Source organism: Perognathus longimembris, chromosome 13 (assembly GCF_023159225.1).
Source record: "Perognathus longimembris pacificus isolate PPM17 chromosome 13, ASM2315922v1, whole genome shotgun sequence".
In the NCBI taxonomy this organism is placed as follows: Eukaryota; Metazoa; Chordata; class Mammalia; order Rodentia; family Heteromyidae; genus Perognathus; species Perognathus longimembris.
Genome location: NC_063173.1, coordinates 23753155 through 23769643, shown reverse-complemented (window position 1 = coordinate 23769643; position 16489 = coordinate 23753155). Strand labels below are relative to the sequence as shown.

Below are 16489 nucleotides of genomic sequence, written 5' to 3'. Positions count from 1 at the left end.
TGTAAGTAATGTGATGACTGAATTAAAATAGCTCTGGAAGATGGGAGTGGGGTCTGTTTGGGTAAACATGGAAGAAGGATGCCAGCCATACAGGGTGGGGATGAGTGAAAGGACAACATGGACCAAGGTCCTGGGGTTGGAAGACATCTAGCCTGTGAACGCTGCTAAAAGGAACCAGCTCACAGCTAGGAGAAGGAGGAGGAGAAGAGGTAAAGCTTGAAGATGTCAGGATAAAGGTTTTGGATTTGGCTTTGGCTTTGAGTGTAAGAGAATCTGTTGAGCCTACAATGATATGATAGTCGTTCACCAATGTATTTCTGGCCCCATCTAGGGGACTTAGATTTTTCTCTGCACCACCTTCTGCATCGTAAGCCAATGTATGTATCCCAGGCCTGACTGGGGGAAGTCCTCACACTTCTCGCGAAGGTCAAGGCCATGTGGGTAACAAGAGCTTAGGCTGTGCCCTGGTACTGATGGGTGTTTTTGGAGGTACCCATTTGTGTGGTGTGGAACACAGAAGGGAGGGAAGGAGTGCCCCATGGGAAAAGCTGGCACCCACACTGTGAGTCCATGGAAGGCAGCCTCTTGGGTTTGTTTTCGGTGAAATGCTCAGCCTGGTTTTAGACAAAGGGCATACTACTAGATCAAGTTTGGACATCAATATTCCCTACTTAGGCTAGAAAACCTCCAATGTTGAGACAGACTGACTCTGGGCTTCTAGAACCCTTGAGACACCCTGAAGAGGCAAAGCTATCCTATCCCTGCTCTGAGCACCAAGCAGCTGGAAGCTCTGAGCTTCCAAAGCAGCTTCTCTCTGCAGAAGGCTGAGGTGGGGGTCCACACTCTTGAGCCAGGAAACTTGATAGACCTCATGACCCATCCAGTGTCCCCTAATGCTACTACTCCATATTGGGCTGAAGAGAGAGCCAAAGATACAGCCCATGGAGACTCACACTGAGTTGTCCCTAAAGAATTGAATGTGGGGCTTCTGGCTCACCAGCTCCCCTGGGATTGAGGTGCTAATGAAACCGCTCCTGAACCTGACCTTTGGTGTCTCAGCCATTGACGTCAGCAAAGTTGAAATGATGTAACCTGACGCTCCCACTTGAGGGACATGCAGAGACCTGGGAGGGGAGAGGAGTGGACAGGAGGCTGATTAGTGGACCGAACTCAGGGAAACCCAAGAAGTGACAGAGAAGAATTTCCCTGGCATAGAAGTCGCCGTGGAAATGAGTGACTGAGTGCCTCTGTAGAGTGGGATGTGCTATCTGAGTGAGTGGCCCAAATCCTTTTTGAAAGCATTTATCCGGCACTATAGTCACCATCAGGTAAGTCAGTGTGGGCTGCTTCTAGCTATGGGTGACAGAGTCATGGGGTGAGTGGCAACATTGGCGTGAGCGTGTGTCATGTCATGTGAGGTCATATGTACATATGTGTATACATCCCTGTGTGTGTATATGTATGTCACACTCCCTGGGGACAAACCTTAATCTGGTCACTCTGAGTGTGCAGAATGACATTCCTGAGCACTCCCCAAGTACTCTGTATGGGTCTAATTCATAAGTGTGGCCCCTGGACCCCTTCCTTTCCTCGCAGCCATAGTCTACATAACTGCTGGGAAGGTTTTGATGGTTTCCCTCTTGGGTGTGCTGTGGGCTGCTGGGTCTGGAGCTTTAATTTGCCTTTTGGTTTTGCAGGTGGATTTTCTAATTGAAAATGATGCAGAGAAGGACTATCTCTATGATGTGTTACGGATGTACCACCAGTAAGTGTGTGGGCCTGGCTCCCGTGAGCCAATCACAGGGGAGCCTCTGTGTTCAAGGAAGGAAGTCCAGACAATGGAGCTCAGGCATACCATTGGCCTATTCAGTTTCCATAAATGTTTGCACAAATACTTTGTGTTTCACTGGGCTAGGGAGCAGGAGTGTTTGGTAAACAAAGATTGACCCTTACTCTCAGATCACTCATAATCTGGTGATGAAGTTCATCAAGTAGCAAGAGAGGTTCAACAGAGCATGATTGTTGAGACAGAACAAGAGAGGCCAGCTACTCCAGTCATAACATCTTGTGTCTCTGGTCTCCCACTTGCTTTTTGATCCATTCAATATTTCAGCTTTAAGCTCTTGCCATCAGTAGAGCACTAGGCAGAATCAAAGTGAGTAACTTCCAGCTTGGTTGGGAGAGATGGACTGATACCAAAACCCTGAAGAATTCTAACATGTTAGAATACAATAACTGTTAAGGGGAGAGAAAATACAAATGTATAGTTTTCACTTCCAACTACTGGAGCAGGTAGGTGCTAGGGAGGCTTGAGCTGGGCAGGGATGTATGAGGAGGATTTTGATAGGTGGACTGTCAGGAAGGAATCTCAGTGTGAGTGCCTAGCATCTGCAAAGGTGCAGAAGTATGGACACACGGGCATGCACGGGGAGTGACAGGTAACTTGGGGGAGGATGGGACTTGGAGTACACTGATGACATGGAGTGGAGCAGTTCCTCAGTGACAGCTCATGGAGGCCTCTGAGCAGGCCAAGGAGGATGGATTTTGTCCTCTGAGCAGTAGGAAGCCCATGGAAGAATGACTTAGATAAGAGTGAGCAAGTTGGTGGGCAGCTGGTAATGTTGAGTCTAAATGGTGTAAAGGCATGTGAGAGGTAGTATGATACCAGAATTGCTAGATGTTTACCAGCAGACCAGGTAGGAGATGAGAGTATGAGAAACATCATCAACATATGGCCCTGAGGTAGGAGTTCTGGAGTTTTCAAGAGAGTTCTCCTCGATGCCTCCGCCTGACCCCAGTAGATGGGACTCAGCCTGGGACACCCAGGTCATGAGCAGGGATGAAGCTCCTGGTACTCCGTATCTTGCAGGACCATGGATGTCACAGTGCTTGTGGGGGATCTAAAGCTGGTCATCAATGAGCCCAGCCGCCTGCCATTGTTTGATGCCATCCGACCCCTGATTCCACTGAAGCACCAGGTGGAATATGACCAGCTGACCCCTCGGCGCTCCAGGTGTGGAGGAAGCCACCAGGCTAGAGGCACCAGAGAGAGAGTGGGAGGGAGGCTGGGAGGGGTAACGCCCCAGGAAAGGGCAGTACTACTTTGGCAGCCAGACCCTTGCTGGGCTGTCACTGACTGCTCACACCTCACCGTGACAGGAAGTTAAAGGAGGTCCGTCTGGATCGACTGCACCCCGAAGGCCTTGGCCTCAGTGTGCGTGGCGGCCTTGAGTTTGGCTGTGGGCTCTTCATCTCCCACCTCATCAAAGGCGGCCAAGCAGACAGCGTTGGACTCCAGGTAAATAAGTGGAGTCTGCGGGAATGGGGCCAGGGGCCACTCTGTTTCCTGTGCTTCTGAGAGAGGATGAGGCCAGCATGCTCTAACATCCATTTGCAGGCACACAGAATCAGTTTTCTTGAGTCAAGTTTGGGTACTGATTCTATCTTGGCCCAGCTGTTGCTGCCTCCTGTCCTCCATCTTTCCTTCTTTCAGAAGAGGAATGTGGTCATGTCTGGGACATGAAGCTTAATGCTGAGGTGTTTCAGGAACAGGGAAAAAGAAAGACCAACACAGCAGAGACTTTAACTGGACCACCCGACCTTAAGGGACATTCTGTTCATTGTACGGCTTTAGTGATCTGACCTGAGACCTCAGTTTGCTCACCTGTCAAATGGGATGATTGATAAAACTACCTCATCAGGTTGCATGAGGAACAAGCAAACACTAGCAAGTGCAGTCACAGTGCCTGACATGTAGATGCTGTGTGTTTGATAAATCATCAGAGAAAAGGAGATTTAGTGGACACTTACACTGTGTGGACTAGGCAAGGGCTTAACATTCATTTCTCATTATTGTGTTGGATGAATCGTCTCCATTTTTTTTTGGCCAGTCCTGGGGCTTGGACTCAGGGCCTGAGCACTGTCCCTGGCTTCTTTTTGCTCAAGGCTAGCACTCTGCCGCTTGAGCCACAGTGCCACTTCTGGCCATTTTCTGTATATATGGTGCTGGGGAATTGAACCCAGGGCCTCATGTATACGAGGCAAGCGCTCTTGCTACTAGGCCATATCCCCAGCCCCTCGTCTCCATTTTATACAGTTAATAGAGCCTCAGAAGCCAGTAAGTGGCAGAGCTAGGAGTTGAACCTGCGTCTCTTAATGCCAAGCCAGGGATCTCTCATCAGCACCCCAGATGGCTCTCCCCTGGAGTTCCTGCAGCTACATATCTGAGGTTTTTGTCTGTCCAGGTAAAGGAGTCTCCATAGTGATTATTATCAGCATCCCAATCAGTGGCGGAGCCTGGGGCTCCAGGGGCCTCCAGCTCTAATGGTTCCAGACACCAAGGAGTACAGGGTGGAGAGAAGGAGCTGACAGACATTGCTTTGTTCTAAATCCCTGTCTCACAGCTCCTGGTGACGGCTGAAATTTCAGCCTCTTCATTATTCCTTTCCTCTGCGGCACATTTTCCAGCCCAGAAACTCAACCAGAGAAGAAAACATAATGAGTGTCTCTTTTGGTGTCAGCTGGGCTCCCTTTTTTCCAGGGCAAGCTCTGCTCCCAGGACTCATGTTCTCAGCAGTGCCCCACAGCTGGGGGCAGGAAGGCATTTAATGAAACTCAGACTTTCACCTTCTCAGCTGCTTCTTAGGCTTATGAATTATCTACCCTTTCTGGGGCTGACAGGTTCAGCTCTCCTTTGTGCCTTTGTCCCTCTGTCCCTCAGATCATCGTGTCTCCATGCTCTCCACACAAAGGCCCCTTTGCAGGATTCCATGAGCAACAGTGGGGAGAGGGAAGTTGATCCTGCAACTCAAGCCAGGCATTTATGGGAATCACTCTAATGGAGTCCTGGGCAAACTCCCTTTAGGAACAAAACAGGGAACTCAACGGAAAGAAATTTGGAGAATAAATGTCTTCATTCATTGACCTGTCCAAAGTTCAAGTTTCTCAAGTCTAAGGGAAGCAGGGAAAAGATTCTAAAAGGCAGGGGAAGGGCAGATTCATACAGCCTGGCTGGACTAGAGATTCTGATTATTTGTGGGGGCTTGAATGCTTCAATTGGACTTAATCTTAGGGCTCCATTCACCTGTTCTTGCAGCCGACTGGATGGTTTGAAGGTCTCTTCCAGAGTGTTCTGTCTTAAGGTCTGTCCTCAGTTCTGCACAGGGCAGACTATGCTATACACTTTATTGTATATTCTAGGACTAGAGAATGATCCTCTGTACTCTGTTGTCTTCTCTGTAAGATGGACAGGGTAATCTCTGCTGACCCATGAGTCTTGAGGGCACTGACAGATGGCAGGGATCCAGAGAGGGCAAGATGCAGGGAATTGCAGCCAAGCTTGGCCACATGCCCTTCTTTTCTGCTTCCTGGCACCCAAGAGGCAACATTTGTTATCTTCTGTTGAGAACACTTGACTACAATTCCCAGCAGCCCTGTTTGCTTGCTGGGTATCCTTGAGCAAGTCACTTCAACCCCTCTAAATCTCCATTTCCTGACTCTCAGTCTCATCATCTGATACAGAAAGGTCCTTCAGCAATTTGGTTATTCCATGAGGTGCTATATGACTAATCCCCAGGAGGTAGAATTAGCCATATTCATTAGTGATCAGTTTCATCATGGTCTGTGTCCAGAGCTGGTCTTGCAGGCCTCAAACTCTACAGACCCCACATATGTCCTCGTGGATGTGCCCTCTCAGCCTGCAATGGCCTAAGCTCTGAGAAGAAAGAGCTGAGCAGCATACTTGGGCCTTAGGCATAATGGTAACAGTAGCAACTGTTTACTGAGCACTAGGTATGAACCAGATGCTGGCACACAAATTTACTTAATTTTCATAGCAACTCCAGTACTCCCCATTTTACAGGTAAGGGCAGCTGAGGTTCAGAGAGTTCAAATCCTTGCCCTAAATCACAAGTTAATAAGAAAAAAAGCAGGGATTTTAACCTAGGACATTGGAATACCAAAGCTAATTCATGTTCTACGTTGTTCCTATAATAGAAAAGATTAGGACCACAACAGAGTTGAAATGTTCATTGAATATCCTTCTAATGGAAAAAGAGAGATTGTGTATTTGTGTTGGGTGTATTGTGTTGTGTATTTGGGTCAGGAGCTGTAGGTCTTCATTCCTACTCAATCAATGACAAGTGTTGGAGTGATTAACAGAGATGAAGAGCCTGCCACACAAGAGTGGGGTGGGACAAAGGCCAGGCAGGGCTGCTTGGAGCTTGGATTTGCATGGGTTCCAGAGTCTGATTGCACCCCAATGGGATGAAACAGGCACCAGAGTAAAAGGATAGTCTTGATTCCTGCGCCAGTCCTGCCACCCATCACCTAAGCACCCCACCCTCTCTCTTGGTTTCCTCATCTGTGAGAAAGACTGCTTGGAAGTGTGGTCTGCCCTGGGGTCCCTCAGGCTGATGGAGGGTAAGTTGGCTGGGATGAAGTACTAGGGTACATATCAAAGTTGTTCTTGGGGGCAGCATGGCTGTCAGTTCCATGTTTAGAGAGCAAGCCAGGAGTGTCTGGTCATAGACATGCCCTGCCACCTGCCACTCCCTCTCCCTGGGACTCATTTGCTCTCTCTTTGACCAAGGTAGGGGATGAAATCGTCCGGATCAATGGCTATTCCATCTCCTCCTGCACACACGAGGAGGTCATCAACCTCATACGCACCAAGAAGACTGTGTCCATCAAAGTGAGACGTGAGTGAGGCTACAACGCCTGGGGACTGAGGAAGAGGGTGGGTGTGTACAGCCCCAAATCAGAGAATCCACTCTAACTCATGTCTTTATCCCACAGACATTGGACTGATACCCGTGAAGAGGTGAGCAGAACCCTCTTCCCATACGTGCAGAGCCTAAGGTTTGGTTTTCCCCAGGCTCCAGGCCAGCTCTGCTCCTGGACAAAGATGACAGCCATGGCAGCTCTAGACTTGGAACCTGGATCCTCAGACATCTCTCACTAACAATCACCCTTCTATTTTCCCTTCCCTTCAGCTCTCCTGATGAGCCCCTCAAATGGCAGTATGTGGATCAGTTTGTGTCAGAAACTGGGGTAAGGCCCAGGGCTGCCTGTGATGGGGCATGGACAGGATGGTCCTCCAGGAGGGACAGCTGGTATGGAATGGAGAGATTGCTCTGGGGATATGTCCTCAGGGGCTTCACACAGCCCCCAACACACTCAGAATACCCACGTGGGTGGTGGACCTCTAGTTGTCATCCCTTGTTCAGACCCACCTTTTAGAGAGCACTGTGGCCCTCTGGCCTATGGGAATTCATCAGTGCTCACCAGGTCTCACAAGTTCAAGGGCTACTTGCATGCACATAGATACCCAGTAACTCTGTTTCTGTCCCTTCTCCAGGGGGGACGTGGCAGTCTAGGCTCCCCTGGGAGTCGAACAAGTAAAGAGAAGAAGGTCTTCATCAGCCTGGTGGGCTCCCGAGGCCTTGGCTGTAGGTGAGTGGCAGCAGTCATACCCCAGGCTCAGCCACAACCAGTATCCCTCATCAGACCCCCAGCCCCTCTCCTGTTCCTCACCACTGCTTCTGAGGACACCTGTCATGGGACTTATCCTATATTAGTGATGGTGACATCTCATCATTTTCTTCCCTGCCCCCCCCCAAGATTCACAAGCACTTGTAGGGCCAGAGGGACAGCACTAACATATTCCATTAAAGAGGAGAAAATCAAGGCCAAGAGGCAGAGCCACATTCCTTGGAGGGGCCCTGGAGTCACTGCAGAAAGGACCTTGTACAGCTGTTCATCTCTGTCACAGTTTCCTTGCCACCAATTACCTGTGCACTTTCTTAAGAGGTTGCCAGGGAATTCCAAACAGGCTTTGGGCCACATGAGGACTTTTTAAGCCTTCAAGGTGCTATAGCCACTCAGAATCAGGTCTATACTTGAGATCCAGGACCTTGAATTAAGCCTGAGGGTTTTTTTCCCCTCTATGCATTGGGAGTAATAATATCTGTCTCATAAGATTATAAAGGAAGTCAAGTGCCAAGCTTAATGTCTGGTAGGTAGTAAGTTAGTTGGTAAATATTAGCTATTATTATTGAATCCATTCTTATTTTCTTTAATTCACATTTACTTAACACTTTTATAAATGATAAAAAGATCTTTCTTTCTGGAAAATGATAACTTAGTATAGAAGCCAATCATAAAAGTAGTTACAATGTAGGGTGGCAAGGACTCTGATAAAGCTTCATCCTGAGTCAGGTAGAAAACAGGTTTCCTATCTATGCCATCTCTAATCAATTAGTAATGGCTGCCTAAGGGACTGTTCTGAAAAGATTCTAACACTGTATCCAGCTTAGTGGAAAAGAGTGCTATGATTGATTAGTGATGCCTAACCAGAGCTAGAAGAGGGAAAATAACAAATACAAGTGCCATCCTTAATGTTGGGATAGAAAAAGGAATAAGATGAAAATCTAAAAAAAAAAAAAAAAAAAAAAAAAAAAAAAAAAAAGAAGAAGAAAGAAATAAAATCTAATAAAAGAATGGCAGTTGAATCATAAGGGTGACAGCAAGTTCAGGAAGCAGGAAACAGACCTGTGGTATATTGGGTGAGGAACTAGGTAGGGGAAAAAAATCACAAGTAGTTTTCTAAGGCTGTTACCCAGGGTAGCAATGGAAGTCATGCTGTAAGGGAGAGAGACACACAGGACCTCCTTGGATCCTGAGCTTGTGAGTGTCCCAGAGCCTGAGCTCTGGACACTCAGGTAACAGGCAGGACACTGAGAATGAGCAAGGATTGCGGGTGACATGAGAGCAGAGCCTTACCCACACTCCTATCTCCCTCAGCATTTCCAGTGGCCCCATCCAGAAGCCTGGCATCTTCATCAGCCATGTGAAGCCCGGATCTTTGTCTGCAGAGGTGGGGTTGGAGGTGAGTGACCTGGCACTGGCCCAGTGGGAGTAGGGTCAGACTGTGATCACACAGCCCTCTTTTGGTCATCACTGGCTAATGATTTCTCACTAGAATACACAGTATAGAATAGAAGGCTTCATAGAGTGGGTCATGTTTGACCCCCCTACAGTGGTCTCCAGCAATGAAAGTCAATGGTGCTGAGCTTGGGAATGTAGCAGTAACAAGCAGAGTCGACATTCTGTATTTATCTACACTAGGCTATGTCCTAAACTTTACAGAAACTCCAAGGATTAGGTACTGTTTATAGCACCCAGTTTACAGATGAGGAAACAGAACCAGATAATGCATGTGATTTTGCCAAGATTATGTACCTAGAATGGTAGGGCTGAGATTCAAACTCAGGTGGTCTGACGACAGAGCTGAAACTCTTGACCTCTTCTTTGGATAAGTTACTTACTTCATGTCCTTGTGCTTCAGTTTCTTCATATGTAAAATGAGATAACAGAGCCTTCCATCTTGGGTTATTGTGTGCATGAAATTAATAATACATATGCTATATCTATGCTAGGCACATAGTAAGTGATTAGTGAACATTAGCCCTTACTATTGTTAGGAAGATGCCTCAACAACAGCCTCTGTTACCTGAGAAGCCCAGGGCTCCTGTGTCTATGAGCTAAATTTGCAAAGCAAATGTCCTAATTCAGTCAAAAGAATTAAACTCTAATGGTATAATATTTGATAGCTAATAAGATAGGGTGTAGAGGGTTGCAAGTATGAGCTTGAGGCCCTCCCAGCTCCCTATCAGAGCTTTCCACTGGTCTGCTCATTAGGAAGAGTTGATATTCAGCCATCTGAAAACCCAACATCCATGTTTGGCAAACTGGCAGAGGCCTTCATGGAGATGAATGAATGTAAGGATCGTACAAACACCCTGACCCTACTTTGTTTCTCCATCAGACAGGGGACCAGATTGTCGAAGTCAATGGCATCGACTTCTCCAACCTGGACCACAAGGAGGTAAGATGAGGGGGCCTTAACCTATAACCTTTCATCATCATTATCATGTCCACACTCCACTTCTTACCCCATAGTATCTAGGACCTTCCATGCTCTCTGACTGGACTGGCTGTGGTTTATTTTAGTCCAACTGACAGTCCTTTTGTCCTCACAGGCTGTGAATGTGCTGAAGAGTAGCCGCAGCCTGACCATCTCCATTGTAGCTGGTGCTGTAAGTCCAGAATGAGGTGATATGACCCCCATGACCTCTGACCCCAACCTCAGTCCCCTACCTGACCCCTGATCTCTGTCACACACTCTCAGGAAAGTCTAAGGTTCTCTGCACAACTACTTAAAGACAAGGAAAATGTTTTTGGTTTCACTTTGCTTTTTGCTTTTTTATCCCTGTTCTTTTAAAGAAGAGCCAAAGCTCTCTTTTGAAGATCTGACAGCAGAAGGAAAAGACTTCTGCCCTACAAGAAGTTTGAGATAGAAACCAGCAGAGTCACAAGGCATGGCACTGAGGGGACCAGCCACTCATATGTTGGGCAATAAATACCCAGATAACCTCAGGGCACTGGGCAAGGGAACTCTTTTCCCCCCTCTAAGGGCAGGGAGCTGTTCATGACAGATCGGGAGCGGTTGGAGGAGGTGCGGCAGAGGGAGCTGCAGCGGCAGGAGCTCCTGATGCAGAAGCGGCTGGCCATGGAGTCCAACAAGATTCTCCAAGAGCAGCAAGAGATGGAGCGGCAGTGAGTGGCCTACCCAGGGCACCCCACCCACTCTCCCAGACCCCAATTCTGCTCCCAAATCCCATCCACTTTCCTCCTGCCTACTTACTACTCCACCTGAGCCAACTTTATCCACAGTGAGTGAGGCCTGTCCTCAGAGCATACGGCCCAAAGGCAGGTCCACCCATCCATCCTCTGCCTCAAACCACCAGCTCCTCTCTCTTTGCTGAGGAGAGCCTCTGGACTCTGGAGATGTTGAGGACCTACCACATGCTGTACTAGGAGCTTACATATTTTATAATATAATTCCTCACCCAGTCCTGGAAAGTAGGTAGTATAAACCCATTTTGGAGGCTGAGACTGCGAGAGGCGAAGCCAGTCATATCCAAAGCCACACAAGGCAAAGATGGGATTCACATTCAGACCGTATGGTTCCAGGGACTGGGAGTTCTCATATGACCACATACCTATGATGATAAGTGTCTCACCCATCAGGCAGTTGAAATAGTGGCCTAGAGAATCGATTAGGTGAGCAATTCATAAATCAGAAACAGTTGTCAAAATATAAATGTGATACATTCTCAGCACTAAGTGTTTAGAATAGGAAGACAAGAGGATGTACCCATCTTCTCTATCACAGAATCAGCCTGGAGGGGCCACACCTGCTTAGCAGGCTCTGGCTTTGCCCTGGAGCCTGGCAGGACCCTCACTCAGTCTAGATCCTTCCTGTTTTCAGTTACTTTGCCTAGGACTTTGGAGGAGGGTGCAAAGACCTGGCACTTGGCTTTGATAGCACACAGAATCTCTGCCCAGAAGCACCAGACAAAACCATCCAGGAGCACAGTGTCCAGACTTAATTGGATAGCTTCCTTGTCACCCACTCCTCAAACCTTATACAGTCATCTTTGGAAGGGAACTTGCAGAAAAACTTAAAACTCTTCTCATATCAGGAGTAAGCCATAGGGAAGGGTTGACTTGTCTTGTGTAAAATCACACGTGCCAACGTGCATTTCAGAAGGAGAAAGGAAATCGCCCAGAAGGCAGCTGAGGAAAATGAGAGATACCGGAAGGAGATGGAACAGTGAGTAGTAGTACGCATGTGTGTCTAGGTGGACATGAGCATGCTTAAAGGAGTGTGGGTAGCCAGACCTGGTTTATCTGGCCCTGTAGATTGTTCCTTATTTGTAGCCATCTCTTAATTTTTAGTACAGCCTGTCATATCAGGGCAACTAGAGCATAGTCTTACATAATTGCTCAGGTTGTGTTCACATTCAGGTTCGAACTCCAGCTCTAGGGATTGACTTAACTGCCACACTAGAACCATGAGGCTTGGTCTGGTTGTGGTCCTCTGGGAGGCAGAAGGTGGGCCTGCCTAAGTTCTGGCTCCAATTACATCATTTTAGGATTGTCGAGGAGGAAGAAAAGTTTAAGAAACAGTGGGAAGAAGACTGGGGCTCAAAGGAACCACTCATCTTGCCTAAAACCATCACTGCTGAGGTGCACCCAGTACCCCTTCGCAAGCCAAAGTGTATGTATTATGGTGGGGGTATGGGGGGGTGGGTACTGACTTTCTAGGGGCCTGGAATTGAAGGTGCTAGATGGAAATATTGATCACAGCCATCTCCCTAGGTAGATAGCCATGGCTTTCTGAGCTACATTCTATACATGGAGAGCAGCCATGTGTCAAGGGCCATCTTCCAGGGGCCACGTTCTTGTTCTGGGCCTACTCCATAAAGCTCCCCCACAACACAAAGCAAGCAGGCTGCTGGGCTGCTGTATAAGGGAGAGGGAGCTGTGCAACGATGGAACTATCCAATGGGATGACAATCTTAGCTTGATCAGTGGCATGTCCTCTTCCATCCACATTCTGAACATGGCCCGAGTGAAACTAGAAAGAGCACCGGTGATCTGAGGTGTTGGGTAACTGTGTGAGGAGCTGGCTTGAAGTGTGTCCCATCAGCTCTATTCCAGCATGTGGATAGTTGTCATGCTGATTCAGGGATGCAGGCAGGAAGAGGATCATGAGATCACTCAGCTCTGGTCCGCTGCCTGCACTTTGCTGGGACTTCAGTTTTCACATCTCCCTTTTTGCGGGCCCTATGTACTCATCTCTAATTTTAATCCAGGCCGCTACTAGTTCTTTCCCTAGTCATCTGCTCCCAATCAAACTTCCAGAATGCCTCTTTAAGAGAGGCTCAAGCTGCTAGGGCCGAAAGGGGGTTTCTTTTCTTCATGAGCTAAGGGGAGGTGGAGGTCAGAAGTAAGGCAAAGGGAAGCTATGGCCATCATAAGTCTAGGATTCCTGGTTGAGTATTTATTCTGCTTCCAAGATGGGTTCAATTTATAATTGGTAAGAGCACATGACCCATGCTTGAAGAACCTGCAGATGGAGGTGAATCTGGATCTGGATCTGAGAACCAAGGCTCCCCATTTCTGTTTTGTGGTAACCAGTTGTAATGCTGGAACAGGGTCTGGCTAACTTTGGGTCAAGCTTGGTGTCAAGCTTTCTTTCTTTTTTTTTTTTTTTTTTTTTTGGCCAGTCCTGGGCCTTGGACTCAGGGCCTGAGCACTGTCCCTGGCCTCTTCTTGCTCAAGGCTAGCACTCTGCCACTTGAGCCACAGCGCCCCCTCTGGCCGTTTTCCATATATGTGGTGCTGGGGAATCGAACTGAGAGCTTCATGTGTAGGAGGCAAGCACTCTTGCCACTAGGCCATACTCCCAGCCCCTGGTGTCAAGCTTTCTAACACAGGTCACTTAGACTAAGGGAGAGTGTAGAACATCTGGATGGTCCTATTTCACCCATCCCTGGTACATGGCAAACAAACAACTCCGAGTCTAGTCCTTCCTGACAACAGAACAGTGTCATCTTGTGGTCCTCCCAGAAGGACAAAGCACACTCTCATCAGCTACCCTATGACATTCAATATTAGCTGAAAATGTGGCCCAAGCTAAATTCCCAGTGAATACACTGTGTTTTAGACGGGAAGCTAATTTGCTTTTACAAATGAAATAGGAGCTTCAGAAGGAGAGAAATCGATTTAATTGCTTCTCATGAAAGTAATCTGAGTCAACGTAGTACCTTCCTAGAAATTGGATCTCTGCTTCACAGCAAACACATCCTCTCAGGAACGATGGAAAATAAGTACCTTTCACTTGCTATTTATTTAATGCTTTTAATCCAAATTGTTTCATGAATAAAAGGAGCAAGAATTTTCCTCATTGTTCAGGACACACATATTATATTCTGAGGCAGTGCCACAAAGCATGGTATTGATGGTTGAATTCTCCAGCTCACCTGGGGCAGTGGCTGCAGCCATCCATCTCCATATACTCTGACAATTAAGCTCCAATTTGTATTCCTGCCGGAATCAGGAAGTGCAGTTAGGTCTCCTAGGGCCTAGCTCAATTCCTGCCTCTCCATTTCTGCCTCTCCATTCCCAGGAAGCTGGAATTGAACAGGGCTATGCTGGGCCCATGACCACACCCTAGCCAGCATCCTTGATTACCCTTCAACATTGAGACCCTATTAGCCAGCAGGTTAGACCTGTGAAGGGTGAAACCTATTTTTTTTAGAACAAATAAGAGAGAGCATAGAACATTTTGAGCCTAAGACATAAGCTTGTAACCTAAGCATGCATATGGAACTGATCCCCCCACCCCAATCCTGTCTCTCCAGAGGGGCTCCAAGAGTTCCTTTAAGCTCAACCCTATTTGTAGTCAGCTAGCAGCACCCTGACATTCTGCCAACCACTCAGAGTTAGCACACACTGTCACAGAAGCCCCTAAAAGACCCTTAGTCACAGCATAGGGCATGGAACTATATTAAGGACCCAGACCTTAGAGATAAGAAGGTTTAAATAAGAGATCTCCAGCTCCCTCCCCCCCACTCGCTCTCTATTTCTCAAGGAGCCCATCAGTTATCCCCTGTCCCATAGATCCATAATAGGAAATTGAGGGGTTTTTTTTCCTATCAAACTATTAAGTAATTCTTTGTATTCCCATTGCTTGACTAAATAGTCTTCTGTTAGTTGACAATGGAGCAGCAGTGTTCCACTACTGAGTAAATGTGATTAACGTTGAAAACAAAGAAACTTAATGTGCAGCCTTCTCATAAACCCCATAGGCAAGGAAAATGTTCAGACCTTGCTCACAGGCAAGCTTTTACACCATGTATAAGGGTCCCAGAGAAGCCACAGTCTAGATTAGGAAATAGCTAGAATGGATGGTTTGCTGTTCCCACTACATGTGCCCCGTTTACTTTTGGGATCTCTTCCCACGCCTCCATCTGCTGCCTGCAAATCTCAGACACTCCCCAGGAGATCCAGAACCCCCCAAGCAGAGATGGTAAGAATGCCTCAAAATCATTCTTATGTCCCCTCTCAGATCAGAAGCCCCTTGCTATTTGTCCATTTTGCAGAAAGAGCCATTAAAGCTATGGAGGTTAAAAGCACTTGGTGCACCAACTAGAGCAAGAAATTTTTGCCCTGGGCTTCTGAGCCCTGCTGCTGCCCCTGACCTCACAGCTGCCCTGGAGGAAGCTGGTCACAGGTGCTCTGGCTCCTGGAAAGCATCTCTAGTTTCTCAGTGTCCCACATCTCCTCAGTTCACCAGTTTGCTCCTCTTTTCCCCTGGTAGATGATCAGGGAATGGAAGCTGAGCTCAAGCCTGCAGATGACCTGGATGGAGTTACAGAGGAGCAGGGAGAGCAGGTTGGCACCCTAGCTTCGCTCTCTGGCTTGGCTGCCCTGCTTGTGCTGCCCACCTCCTCCTGAAGCAGTACAGACCCTGGCTTTCAGGGGCCAGCTTATGGTGGGGACCCCGAGAGTCTGGGAAGCTCCTCCAACCCCTTTTGTGGCCCAAGTGCTATGCACAAAACCTTAGGGATAGGATACACTTGGCCTGGCTGACAAACTAGTGAAAAGACACATGTGTATCTGAACTGCTGGTTCAGCCCCCATGGTCCTCGCTGTTGTTGGCCTCTCCCTCAGGACTCCCTAGACACCTCTTAAATCCAACAACTGAGGAAGTAGTACTTGGTCCAGTAAGAGGCTTTCAACAGCACCATCTGGCACTCATGGCCAAGGGTGGGCACTTATTTAAGCCATCACCCCTGATCTCAGGGAGCTCAGGTGTTGGACACTGTTCTGATATCTTGCCCTCTGGGGAAGGAATAGAGGCTGTGCCTTGCTTATCTGGCTTGTTCTGGGAGCATGTCTTCCCGCTGCTGCCACTGCTGTTCCTCCAGGGCTGCCCTGGCCACTGCCTCGTTCCATGTTGAACTGAGGAGACTTGCCCGCGCTGTGAGACAAGACAGTTCTGTTCTGTCTGAAAGCAGCTCTAGACAAAGACCCAGGCTCACTTTTGTCTTAAGCCATTTCTTGGATGGATGGACTGGGTATCAGATAGGGAGAGCCTTTTCTCTCTCTCTCTCTCTCTCTCTTTTCCAATGGGACTTTGTGTTCTAAGACGATCTGTGATTTAGGAAGGATTATCCTTTCACAAAGAGTTTGCTTGCTGAGTTTTGGCAATGACTTCTGAAACCTGTGTGCTGGGGAAAGGCACTCCAGGACCTGAGCAATGGGGCTTTGCTCAGGTGGTATTGAGTTTGCTTTGCTCCAGAGAAGGCCGGGTAAGTGGAATGTCAGAAGGTGGCCTTTTGCTGTTGGATCTACCAACATTGTTCTTCATCTCACAAAGCCATATATTCTTTGGGAGCTGAACTTCCATAAATGCAGTCACCCAGCTGAATGTACCTCATCATTTTGTTCTGTGTTCTTATAGCCTTTGGGTGGTTTTACCGTTATGATGGCAAATTTCCAACCATCCGGAAGGTAGGATAGGCCCAAGTGAGGCCAGTGTGCTGTTGAGTTTGCTGTGGGTTGTGGCTTTCTC

The 16489-nt window shown here is 47.8% G+C and overlaps 1 protein-coding gene across 2 annotated transcripts in view; it reads left to right on the top strand.

The window, feature by feature from the left end:
- Positions 1 to 16489, top strand: part of Ush1c (USH1 protein network component harmonin) — a 45470-nt gene that overhangs the window by 9374 nt on the left and 19607 nt on the right. Inside the window, exons 2-15 of one of the 2 annotated variants that reach the window (XM_048359346.1) lie at positions 1698 to 1765; positions 2870 to 3013; positions 3160 to 3298; positions 6590 to 6698; positions 6796 to 6820; positions 6993 to 7050; positions 7358 to 7452; positions 8803 to 8887; positions 9827 to 9886; positions 10041 to 10097; positions 10475 to 10617; positions 11612 to 11677; positions 12000 to 12124; positions 15233 to 15306. In XM_048359346.1, coding sequence (XP_048215303.1) covers positions 1698 to 1765; positions 2870 to 3013; positions 3160 to 3298; positions 6590 to 6698; positions 6796 to 6820; positions 6993 to 7050; positions 7358 to 7452; positions 8803 to 8887; positions 9827 to 9886; positions 10041 to 10097; positions 10475 to 10617; positions 11612 to 11677; positions 12000 to 12124; positions 15233 to 15306 — 1248 coding nt within the window. Of the gene's footprint in view, positions 1 to 1697; positions 1766 to 2869; positions 3014 to 3159; positions 3299 to 6589; positions 6699 to 6795; positions 6821 to 6992; positions 7051 to 7357; positions 7453 to 8802; positions 8888 to 9826; positions 9887 to 10040; positions 10098 to 10474; positions 10618 to 11611; positions 11678 to 11999; positions 12125 to 15232; positions 15307 to 16378; positions 16429 to 16489 lie in introns of both variants that reach the window. The other variant, XM_048359347.1, reaches the window with a different exon arrangement.